This window comes from Rhamphochromis sp. 'chilingali', assembly GCF_963969265.1.
Source record: "Rhamphochromis sp. 'chilingali' genome assembly, chromosome: 12".
NCBI classification, from domain to species: Eukaryota; Metazoa; Chordata; class Actinopteri; order Cichliformes; family Cichlidae; genus Rhamphochromis; species Rhamphochromis sp. 'chilingali'.
In genome coordinates this window covers 33,973,511-33,985,736 of record NC_137939.1, presented here as the reverse complement: position 1 = coordinate 33,985,736, position 12,226 = coordinate 33,973,511, and the positions used below count along the sequence as shown (strand labels likewise).

At 44.9% G+C, this 12,226-nt stretch overlaps 2 protein-coding genes across 2 annotated transcripts in view; both read right to left on the bottom strand.

Annotated features, from left to right (window-relative positions):
- Nucleotides 1–2,080, bottom strand: part of fgd1 (FYVE, RhoGEF and PH domain containing 1) — a 42,033-nt gene extending 39,953 nt beyond the window's left edge. The window contains exon 1 of the mRNA XM_080899943.1: nt 1,173–2,080. Within this exon, the coding sequence (XP_080756069.1) occupies nt 1,173–1,317 (145 nt within the window). The 5' untranslated portion in view covers nt 1,318–2,080. The remainder of the gene's footprint in view (nt 1–1,172) is intronic.
- A 39-nt stretch (nt 2,081–2,119) lies between these two features.
- LOC308407954 (uncharacterized protein) lies at nt 2,120–9,092 on the bottom strand. The gene is made up of 12 exons (XM_080899945.1): nt 8,987–9,092; nt 8,485–8,867; nt 7,436–7,609; nt 7,200–7,357; nt 6,896–7,094; nt 6,647–6,743; nt 6,394–6,565; nt 6,071–6,123; nt 5,837–5,963; nt 4,301–4,491; nt 3,845–3,870; nt 2,120–2,224 (listed from the first exon to the last, which is right to left on the bottom strand). Exons 2-12 carry the CDS (start codon nt 8,760–8,762, stop codon nt 2,203–2,205), a joined length of 1,497 nt encoding a protein of 498 aa, XP_080756071.1. The 5' UTR covers nt 8,763–8,867; nt 8,987–9,092; the 3' UTR covers nt 2,120–2,202.
- Nucleotides 9,093–12,226: the final 3,134 nt, after the last annotated feature.

Sequence of the window (12,226 nt, the reverse complement as noted above, 5' to 3'; positions counted from 1 at the left end):
CTGGAGCCAGACCCTGAACTTCAACAGGTAACAAACTGATGAGGAGTCAGTCTGCAGAGTCCGTTTGTACCTGTTAATGTTTCTACAGGAGAATCACCATGGCGATCTCATCTAAGTTTCTTTGTGAAGGTTTTCATCTTTGCTTTGCGTTCATACCTAAATACTAAGAGGAAGCGCATAAGGACACGTGACGGCAGCCAAAGGTTTATATTGTTAAGTGCTGATTATGACACAATTCAGGTCATTTTACGGAGAAACTGGAAAGTAATGTAACAAATTACTTTCCCCAGTGAGTAATTAAAGTACTGCATTACTTTTAAGAAAAGTAATAAGTAATGTATAATGGCTTGAGTAATGATCCCAACAATGCTGATGTGTAGACACATCACTGGTTCGTCCATTGAATTGGTGACTTTTTATGCTTGAATGAGTCACAGGTCAGTGTTAAGTGGTTCCACAAACAAACAGCCTCTGAAACTGGTCAGGTACAAGGATTCGACTGCAAATAACTGAGAAAGTCCAAAGGAAAAAGTTTTAAATACTTTCAGAAAGCCTGGAGAAGTACTGTTCAGAACCACTTTTTTTAAACTACAAGGAAGAAATTTTGGCTCACTGGAAGCAAAATGTGAAGAAATGAGGCCGACGCAAGACTTCTGCACAGCACTTTAAAAATTCCAGATATTTTATCTTCTCGGAACCAGCTGCTGACACCATCCCTATAAAAATGTGCAATTTCTGCTGAGTTAAAGGCACTTTTTGTAATTACCCTCTGCAGAATGCGTCAAATAAGATTAACCTCCAGGGGGCAGCATTTTACCAGATGTGTTTACAGATGTGTTGTTTTTTTCCCCCCCTTCTATTCTTTTGACATTTCTTTTTACTTTTTCCTCCATTTCCTTAAGAGGCTTTGGCATTTCCCACGCTGCCACTTTAAACAATGTTTATGATGACTCACCTATAAAGGTTATGGTGAATCGCTGCACCATCTTGTGGTACAGTCTGGCATTACATGAAAGTACAGCCCAGCCCTAGTTTAACTTCAGCTCATTGCTCAATAACACAACATGCAGACAGAGCTGTGGTTAAATCTGGAAGCTTTCAAACATTTTAAAAACACATACATTCACAGTAAGTGCCTTTAAACAAATACACAAAAGCTGCAGTGCACTCACCTGTCCTGCAGGTGGCGCTGCGGCTGCCATGTGGTGGCGTGTTGAGGTGGTAGGAGAACCTCATGGTGCTGAACTGACTGGAGAAGGAGGGAGCAGGAGGAGCAGGGAGGCTGAGCAGAGTGCTGCGAGGTCGGTTCAGCTGCATGCCTGCACAGGTACGTCACTGCACACCTGTACGCAGGTCAGGGTTTATTCAGTTCATTCTCCACTCATGAGATTTTTCCTTCTCTTTTCTCTTTTTATTTTAAAATATGAGTGTTTGTTTTTGAATCAGTCACTTTCTGCTTGTTCAGAGTCAGTTTTGCTCTCAGAGAAATCCACACAGGCGCACTCGGCATCGGTTATCTGCTTCACTCTTTTCTCCATTCAGGAAAATGAACTTCAGCTGCGACTCTCTGGTGGTTCACTCTCTGGCTGAAGCCATGTGGAGGTCAAAAATGTCTCACCCTCCTTCATCCTCCCCCTCTCGCTCCCATCTTTTCCTCTTTGTCACTCTTTCAGGAATCTAAACGTTACCAGTCTCCGTGCCTCCATCTCCACGTCACGTATCCGCAGAAACAATCAGAGGAATCCGGCTGATGTGGTTTTCAGATTAAAAACCTTCCCCGGGTGTGCCGACTGAGGGTTTCTGTCAGTCCAGCTCCTCCGAGATAAAGCTGAGGAACAACTTTTGAGGATCCAGAAACCTGAAATCAAACACGTCTGTAGGAGCTTTAGAGCAGAATGTGCAGACTCAGCTCTCCTCCTGCTCGAGTGCCTCCACTTTTTCTGATTTCTGCTCCTCCTGCTGCTTCGGTTTGACTCCCTCTGAAGACTTTTTGCTCTTTCTCTTCAGCGTCAGTTTGTCCAAACAGACAGACAGACAGACTGGCTGTCGGTTGGCCGTCTCTCGGCAGCTCCAGGCTTTTGTGTGAAAGTCTGATCTGAGCTGCAGACCGACACCACAACTCCTCCTCCTCCTCCTCCGTCCAGACATCTGATCCCAGAGCAGCTCCCCTCCTCCCTCTCTCCTCTCCCTGTGGTCTGGTTCTCATTTTCTCTGTTTTCTGAGGCTGAAATTTGAAGCAAAAGGAAAACTTTGGAGAAAAATTCCAGCAGGATATTTTAAATTTTTCCCCTTTACCAACACCAGAGTCTGAGCTCCACTTACTCTCCACCACTCATGACTCTGCTTTTTCTCTTTCTAACAGAAGCACAGATTCAAGTTTCAGGATGATGTGAGCAGCAGCTTTCAACCACCAGGGGGCTCCAACCCTTCATTCCACATGTCCCTGCTGCGCTCGGAGCCTCAGTCTGAGATCGTAACAAAGGTCACATTTCAGTGGTTTTAAGATCCGTCCACAGACGGGAGCAGACTCCCAACATGTCAAAACATTTTCTTCAGGCAGAGCAAAGATCTGCTGCCACCTGGTGGGACATGCTGACATATTTAAATATCCTGCTTATTATTTTGCTTGATCAGCTTTCCGCAGCATATGCTGCTCTGGCCTCTTTTCTCATGCTCCGTCTGAAAGCCTCTGTTTTAGCTCCCGTCACTTGAAAGGACTGAATCTGGTCTTTTTGGACTCTTAACTGGGAACTTGAAGCTTTAAGTGCTTTTTACCCATCATGCACACACATGGGTTTCATCATCAGTGTCGTGCATGTGGAGTCAAACCACTGACCATCTCCATGAAAATTGCCAGAAGAAAGTGGATCACCCTATGATGTCCATTCACTCTAAACTATGCCCGGGTAATGTCAGGGGTTCTCTTGTGTGACCAACAGTAGCTGTTACTGTGTCTCTGTATGGATGCTGGTGCAGCGTGTGAATGACACACAGCCAGGACACACTGAAGAGATCATCTCTTGGCTGGTTTGGTATTACCAGATGAAAATTGCTTCTGTTTCTGCCGGTTTACCATGTTGGCTAAGGTACTGCACTCCACACCAAGTGTTTTTTTACTGTTATGAGTGCAGTATCACAAAGCTGTGGATTTCCCTCTCATCTACCTTAGAGACTAGATGAGGAGCTCGTTCAGGAGAGGAAGAGTAGAGCTGCCAGCAGCCAGATGAGGTGGTTTGAGAATCCTCCGAGGCGCCACCCAGGTGAGGTATTCCAGACATGTCCTAATGGGGATCGGGGGGTGAGGTGTCTCTGTTGCGGACCCAGGATGCGCTGAGAGATTAGATCTCTCGGCTGCCTTGTGAACACCTCACTGTCCCCTCAGACGAGCTGGAGGAGACGGCTGGGAGGAGCGAGGTCTCGGCTCCTCAGCTTAGACTGTTGCTCCTGCAACTGTAGCCATACTTGACAGTTTGGATGCACTTAAGCACTCAGAGCGGTGAATACAAGTAACAAAGTATGTGATTTGAGACACAACATGTGAGTTTATCAAAACTCTGAAGTTCAACACAACCTTCGTACCAGAAACTACCTTTGCCAATTTTTTACATGCACTAAAACAAAAAACAAAAAACAACGTGTGTGCCGTAAACTCCAATCAGCTTCATCTCAGAAAACATTTCAAAAACAGACATTTTACATCTCATCACTTTGAGATGTTTTTTTGTTTTAAATCTAAAAACATTTTATTTAAATTTACGAAAACAGACAAAAACAAAAAAATAAGTAAAATTATGTTTCCAGTAGAAAAATGAGAACATAAATGATGAGTCAGTGAATGTCCGACCTTCTGCTCCTCAGGCTGTAACGAGGCTGAACATCAGGGTGGTGATGAAGAGGAGGACGGACAGGAGAAGAGACGCGAGAGCAGAGGTCAGCATCACAACAAGGAGGGAAATCATGTTTCTAATGTTTACATCACACAATATTCCTAAAATGTCCAAAAACAAAATGTTTTTCCAAAGAAAATGTAAAAACACTAAACATCAAAAAATGAATAAGAATAGTCAAATCAGGCCCACAGAACGTGAACATAATATTCTGATAGTTGATGTCATGTTTAAGAGAAAATAAAACGCGACATAAACTCTGGTTTCTAATCGATCAGATTCACAGCTCGTCGATATTTCCCAGTCCGTGTTTGCCTCTGTGAGTTTCCGGGTTTACAGAATCAATATTTAGCTTTGAAGAATTTTGGTTGTTTAACCCTACAGATCAATACTCGATAATCAGCCCTCCCTACCTGTTTGTCCTCCACCAGGATGCTGTACACCAGCGGGGAGGAGGGGGGAGACCGAGGACGGCGAGAGGATGAGCGACGAGGACGCCTGCCTGGACTCTGACGCACTGAGGCGTTGTGGGAACCGTTCCTGAGGGTGGAGTCGGCTGATGAGGCGTTCTCGGTGCTGCTGAGGATGCTGTCGCTGCTCCAACCTGCAGCACAAAAAGACGTAGAAGAAGAAACCATGTGGACAGCTGTGCCACATCTGCATCTCGCTAATTAAACTCAAACTGTTTAAGTTTGAAGCTAATTGACTAAACTAACTCTTTAATTATAGATTATTGAGATGTCACAGCTGACATACGTAACACCAAAAGCAGTTACGATAAACTCAGCTTAAACTGACTCTAGGTTCACTTTCACACAGACTTCAATACAACTTCTGAGTTATTTCGCCCCCTGCTGGTCATCAAGAAGGATGGTTTTAGGCACATCCACACCCGCATCACTGTTTTAGACACAGAAGCTTCAACACCAAAGAGCCACAACAGCCACAGCGCAACTTCAAACAGCTAATAAATCGAGTAGTTTTGTTCTTGATATAAACAGAAGACAGAGTCAGTGGTGCAGAGATAACAACTTGCTCCTGAACACCTCCCAGGCAAAAGAGCTGATCATCGACTTCAGGATGAAATAAATCAATAATTAAGCCTTTAATAACGAGCAGGAACTCCGTGGAGAGGGTCACAGACTTCCAGTTTCTGGGAGTTTAGATCAAGGACGACCTGAGCTGGGCCAGAAACACCACAGAGCTGTTTAAGAAGGCATCGCAGAGACGCTACATCTTCCAGAGGCCGAGAGATTTAAAACATACTGTTCTGTGTGTGCTTTTCCCGTGGGACAGAAAAAGGGACATCATTGACACTGGACGTCCTCTCGCTACTCTGGAGGAACCTGCGTAGTTACTGCTGTCGGAAAAACACAAATTCAACATAATAACATGATAAAGGATCAATCTCACTGTTAGCATCAGACAGTGTTGAAGTGTCCTCATGAATGTGCTCTTTGCACTAAACGAGTTGTGTAATTTGGGAGAATGGAGAAAGATAGTTTGTCTCCTTTGTCTTTATCTTTTATATAGTTTAATATCATTTATACACCATTTTTATTATTGCTGCGAGTGATCATTGCGCTCCTGATTGCACTTAATTTCACTGTACACGTTACAGTGACACTAGAGTTATTTTATTCTTTTGTTGCATCAGTATTTGCAAACCAGAAGGATTGCAGAGGAGCTTAAATGGCACACTTTATGTGACGTCTGCCAGCTGGATGTGTATCAGCTGAGCCTGAACCAATGCTACAATGGCCAAGAACAAAGTCGGAACTTATAAACCATTTTCCTTCCTCTGTGAGTGTGCAGACTGCAAATCCAACTGCAATCAGATTCAGTCCTGACACAACACAGACAAAGACAACTTTCTCGCCCTTTGGCAGATGGATGGATGGATGGATGGATGGATGGATGGATGGATGGATGGATCAACAACTACTGACCGAAGTGCGAGAGGTTCGATGGGTCTGAGCCACCGGTGGTGGGATATATGTCCTCCCTGTCTTCCTCTTCTCTTCTTTCCTCCTTCCTCCTCAGCATCTCCTCTCTTCTTCTGCTCTCTGATCTCATCTGGAAAACACGACACAGCTGATCTGGAACCAGTGGAACGGACTCAGAGTGTAACCTCTCCTCTGCTAGCAGGCGTGTACACCTGAACTGTCTCCTGATGTTCTCACCTTCACAGGAAGCTGATCGTCCTCTGCCGTCCTCCGTCGCTCCCCTAAACTCTCTGCAGACAAAGTTTTCTCTTCAGTAAATTATCTGCGCCAATCAAACTCACTGGAATCTATGAAAACCTCCAACCAGTTGAAGACATCCACTGTGACACCACCAACAGCTAATCGAGCACCACCATGTTGGCTTTTTTGGATCTCAACGTCCCGTTATGCATTCATAAAGAAATCACAGAAATAACCTGGGTGGCCCTCATAGTGCCTACTTCCATCTTTTGTATACAGTCTACAGTTTTCCCAAGTGTCTGCCTGCTGGCTGAACTCACCTGCATGCTGCAGCGCCTCCTGCAGACTCCTCTGAGTCTCTCTGAGCTGCTGCAGCACCTGCAGACTCTGCTGCACCGGGTCCCTGTAGCGCACACACACCACCAGCAGAACACACACTCCAACACACACCATGAATCGCCTCAACGCACTCACGTACACAGTGAGCAGCTCCTGAACGCAGGAAAGAGTGATGAATGTGTGCATCATGTCAAAGGTTAAAGCATCAGGTGAAGCTCAGGTGAGCATACTGACCATGTGTTGGTGCTCAGGATTATCAGAGCTCAGCACAAACTGGTAGATCTTTCTCTCCAGGTAGAAATTCAAACATACTAAACTCAACAACACCAACCTAACACACACACACACACACACACACACACACACACACACACACACACACACACACACACACACACACACACACACACACACACACACACACTATCAGTTACACGTTAAAACCCAGCTCTGTGCAAAGGCGGGGAAGGGAGGTGGCGTTACCTGGCTCTGGAGGAGCGTGGGGTGGAGGTGATGAGGAAGGAGGTGCAGAGGGCAGCGGCGTTGTAGCAGCAGGAGCTCAGGCTGCGAGTTTCCATCAGAAGGAAACTCTGCAAAAAGGAAACTCTGTTGAAGAGTTCGGACAGCGCCACCTGCTGCTCCCTCGAGGTGCTGCTGAGCTCTGAGAACACCGACCGCAGACCTGAGCAGGGGACAGGTGGAGAGAGGTGGAGGAAGTGAGTCTTTCAGGTGCTTGAAACATTTCGAAGAGGTGTCTGTGTGTCTCAGGCCATCAGTGTGCGTTTACCCCGTGTTGAGTCTCTGAGTGTGACTCTGAGCTCCTCGCCATTGGACAGGATCGCCTTCTGCGCCTGCAAGGCAGCACTCTGGGCCTCGATCAGGTCCTCAGCCATCAGCCTGGTGGACTGAAGCTGCTCGGCTACACCTGCCGAGCTCTCAGTCAGCCTGACACACACGCACACACATCTGTTACACACACATGCACTTCCTCACCTCAGCATGATGTCATCTGTGCTTGCTCACCTGTAAATGGTGTTTTCTGCTTGGCGCTGCCAGGCCTCAGACTGCAGGAAGTGGCACATGGAGTGAGTGTGTGTGAAGAACTCTGTGTAGCTGTTAAACGCCACTGTGTCCATGCCAGCTGTACATCTGCTGACCTCTGACCCCTCAGGGCATGCTGGGAAATCCCTGCCTGAGCTGACAGATGGACAGACACAGGTTATGGTTAAACTGAAGTATCTGCGAGGCAGCCATGATGACAGCTGGTTTAAACCTGTAAGGAAAGGTGACTCGATGCCTCCTACATTACTTCCTTTAGCAGAGGATACAATGGACTATCTTTTATCAGAGGAAAGGAGATGATGCCATCTGACAAACTGAAACTTTGAGTCCAAACTGATCATTCATGAAAGACTCATCACCTGTGAAGCACTTTGATGTCTGATGTTATAGAAGATCAAAATAAAGACAAGGGGGTATACTTTTTGAAGTGGTTGTGGCCTTTGGGGCACAGACGTCTCTGATTTCTTTATAAAAGGAAAAAGTTTACCTCTTAACATCTGCCAGGTCATTGGTAACACACCCATGGTTTGAGCAAACTGATGCCTCAGCTTTAAATGATAGTGGTGGTTGGGTTAGTCACTGAGGTGAGGTTTAGGTTTAGGCTTCCACCTTAAAACAATTTGAAGTAGCGAGTGAACCCAGGAACCCCAAACTAAAGATCCAAACATATCAAAGTACATATGTACTCCCCCTTTACAGAGAAATTTAGCCTGTTGGGAAGAAATAAAAATTTAGGATATTTACAGATTTAGAATATTTAAAAGCGGTTCTGGGATTTCCCTCGTTTTTTTTTCTTCCAGCTGTACTGCAGCTCTTGAATCGGCCACATGATGGAAGTAAACGAATGCGAATAGGAGATACAAACCCAGAAAATAGCAGAGTGCTACAAACACCAGCTGCTTCTTTTAAATGCAATCTAATCAAAAATATGATTTTGATCGGGATTATTTAATAAAGGCTCGCAGTGCAGGACAGCAGCGCGAGGAAACACCTGTTTTTCCAGTTGTTACCTGCTCAGGTGACAGTGGGTGAACCGCAGCGCGATCAAGCTCTGGCTCTCCGACGTCAAGTCCCTGCAGCTCGCGTCCAGGTGCTCCAGAGCTCGCGCCCAACACTCTCCGTACCGGGACTGAGCCGCGAGGGTGCGCACGCGCCGCAGCTCCATCCTGCCGCGCTCAGAATCCGGAGCCGAGGAGGAAGAGGAGTGTCCGGGACCGGCGGAGAGTCCGAGCAGAACCGAACCACTCAGCAGCAGCAGCAGCAGCAGCATGTCAGCACGAGCTGCCATCCTCACCTGTCTGCAGGTCGACCATCAGCCAATAAGAGAGCGGGGTTTTTACCCGCATGGAGGTTAACGGGAGGTCACGAGATGTGAGTTTTCTGATCAGTTTACCTTTGATCCAAACAGACGAAGCCCTTTATTTATTTTGAGTACACTTTGTGAGAGTTTGTGTTGTTGGTACACAACTTATTTAAACTTTAACAATGAGACTCTTGTACTCTGAAACTCACCCACAACACCATCACGTCATCATGGGTTCGATTTTAGCCCTCAACCTGAAAGCATTGGACTTTTGTTATCACCCCTCTGGCCTGGTGGTGTGGACATCCAACTGCGTGAAGCAGAAATATTGTCCTTAAGGCAGGGGCGTATGCCGTGGGACGGGTTGGGGACCGAGAATAGGTAAACGCCGCTCCCTCCACAGGAATTCAGAATATTTGATAAAAAATGTATCATGGTGGACAAGTTTGCAATCGTTTCTCTGTTTGGCGTGTTCCAAGGTAAACTGGTTCTGTGTGTGGTTCAAAAGACCCTCTATGAAGAAAAAGCTGGACCACTTCGCCCTGCCCGGTTAGGGTTACTGAGGACCCCCCCCCCCCCCCCCCAATTACTGATTAATTGATGTCTATATTACTTTAATGTTGTAGCTGAAATAATAATAATAATACATTTTATTTAAAGTTACCTTTCAAAACACCCAAGGACACTGCACAGAGCAAATAAGACAGGCATAAAAACAGGAAATAAACACAATAATAAAATAAAGTTTAAGAGCATGGAGAAGTTATATAGAGTAGGCATCTTGAACAGGTGGGTTTTGAGGGTGGACTTAAAAAGAGGGAATGAAGGGATGTTTCCGAGGTCAGGGGGCAGAGCGACTAAAAGCCCTGCCCCCCATGGTAGTAAGACAAAAAGAAGGAACAGAAAGAAGACAAGACGAGGAGGATCTGAGGCACCGGGATGGGATGGAGATCTGTACCAAATCAGAAAGGTATGGTGGGGAGAGAGAATGAATGGCCTTAAATGTATAAAGAAGTATTTTAAAATTAATGTAAAGTTTAACTGGGAGCCATAGGGGGTAGGGGTGATGCGGTGGTAGAGGGAGTCCTAGTAATAATACGGGCAGCAGAGTTATGGACACGTTGAAGCTTATTGATGGATTTTTGTGGCAGGCCAAATAAGAGTGAGTTACATGGACGAGAATGACAGCGGCATGCTGAGTGAGGAAGGAGCGGAGGCGATTGATGTAACAGAGTTGCAAATATGCTGAGCGAGTGACATCATTGATGTGCGAGTCAAAGGATAATGTACTGTCAAGAATGACGCCAAACAGATTGAAACTGACGAGTTATTGATAGTAACAGAAAAACAGTTGGATAGCGATAATTTGGAGTCAACCAGGAGAAGTTCTGATTTGTGACTACTTTGAGTAAAATGAAATGATTTGATTATTCACACTGCTCTGTAGCTTTATGTATAATATTACTGCACCATAGATAGAGATTATTATTATATTTTATTATCTCCAATATCTACAAAATAAAAATAAATGGTATGGCGCATGAGGAGCTGTGCTGTCGTGGCAGCGCTTGCTTGGTAAGGTCTCTCAAGGTCAGTCTGATGGTGATTTAAGCAAACTTATTAAGAAAAAGTCCAAGACCTCAGCCTGGAGCCATGGGTGCCGTCCAGGTTCTGCCCAAAAGAGTCCCATTGGGACATGACCACTGTGCCACCGACCCCATTCTGGCTACACTTCTGCTTACAGTTTGTGTTCAAACTCGTGTTTTTGCTCTTGGACTCTACTGGAGCAGCTTTTCATGATCCAAAGTTTTAAAAAGGTCCTTATTTATGTTTATTTTCTGGGCTGTGATGCAGTAAATTGGTCTCCTCTCCCTTTAAGATAACTTTACTCTGTTTGGCTGCCACTCACAAACAGAAGGTCTGCACAGCAGGTGGGTGGGGCTTCTCCGATCTCTTTATCATGTATACAAGAATAGGAAACAAAAACTGTGTTTAGAGCAGTCTGAAGGTTACTTGTAAATACACTAATCTCGTTCTTTTAAATTTTGGTCACGAGTAATGTCGACGTCCAGCATCGCAATAATAAGAAGGAACTTGTGGAGAGAAACCTGAGAGTCATAAGTAACTGGACATGAAATTACATGTTTATTGGGGAGCTGTGAGCTATTAGAGCTCAATCCTCAGAGAGCGTCACTCAGTATGAGGAGGACAGACGAGGGCAATCATGACTCAAGCATGACTCCGGTGACGGAGGAAGTCCCCAGATGACAAAAAGCCAGAACATCACAGAAATTAGGGAAAGTCCAAGATTGCAAAATCGCTGCACATGCCCAGGCAAGCTTACTCAAAGTAGTCAGAAAATGATGTGGTTGATGCTCACTTATGCACTATTTTACTGTTTGCTGACTGAACTGGAGACATTTAAAAACAAACAAGACAGAAAGAATGAGAGTTAAACCAGTCGCTCTAACCTCGAAATGAAAACATCTACAGTAGTTAAACTGAAATCACACCTCAGATATTTAAAGGTTAATTTTCTGTATAAGTATTAATTAAATGCTTCGGGAGTTTATAAGTAGTTTTATTCGAACCCTCGTAGTTTTATAAGCATATTTTATATTTCTTTAAAGTAACTAAAAACTTTTAATAAACTCGAATCTCGGCTGTCTTTATCTCAGGTCACTCCTATGTATGACAGAGAAGCTGTTTTTGATTTAGACGGCCCTCAATCGACACAGGTCAAAGGTCAGATGACAGAGGAGATCTTGCTCTTTAGGCTGAAAAAGCTAGGGCTTTTGCTCCCTGAACTTTGTCTCTCAGGTTGCACAGTGTGACATCACAGACTGTGCAAACAGCCGAATCTAACGAGGCGTGATGTCAGCAGGTGGTCTGAATCCGGGCTCGCAGCTCTGCTCGGTCACTCTTACCTTCCAGGTGAAGACTGCGACGTCTCAAACATCAGAAGCTCGTCTTCTCTACAAACATAGACTGCTCCACACGTGGCTCCTTTTAGCTGCTGCTGTGCAGCAATAAAACTAAATGTTTAGGTTTATGTTCTATAATCTAACGGTCCAAGTGTTTGTTTTACACAGCTGTGAAGGCGCCGTTAATGCTGAATGACATGTAAAAGTTTCAGAGCAGGGGGGTCAGAAATACAACCAAAGAGCCGGCTGAAGGAAGCGTTGAGTTACAGGTTGCTCCAACCCAGGACTCTGAATTATTGTTACTTTCACAGCTTTTTGTTTTGTGGTTGTCCTCATTGGGATTTTTAATCACGTTTTGTAAATACATGGTTAATTCATTTTTAAAAACTTACTTCTTTAAACTGAAATACATAAATAAATGTTTTTTAAATAGCTTATTGAGCAGCATTATTACTAGTGTAGTGGAAGTAGTCTGGGTGCTTTGCAGCGTTATGAAGCAAACAGTACAAGAAAGGAAGTCCTTCA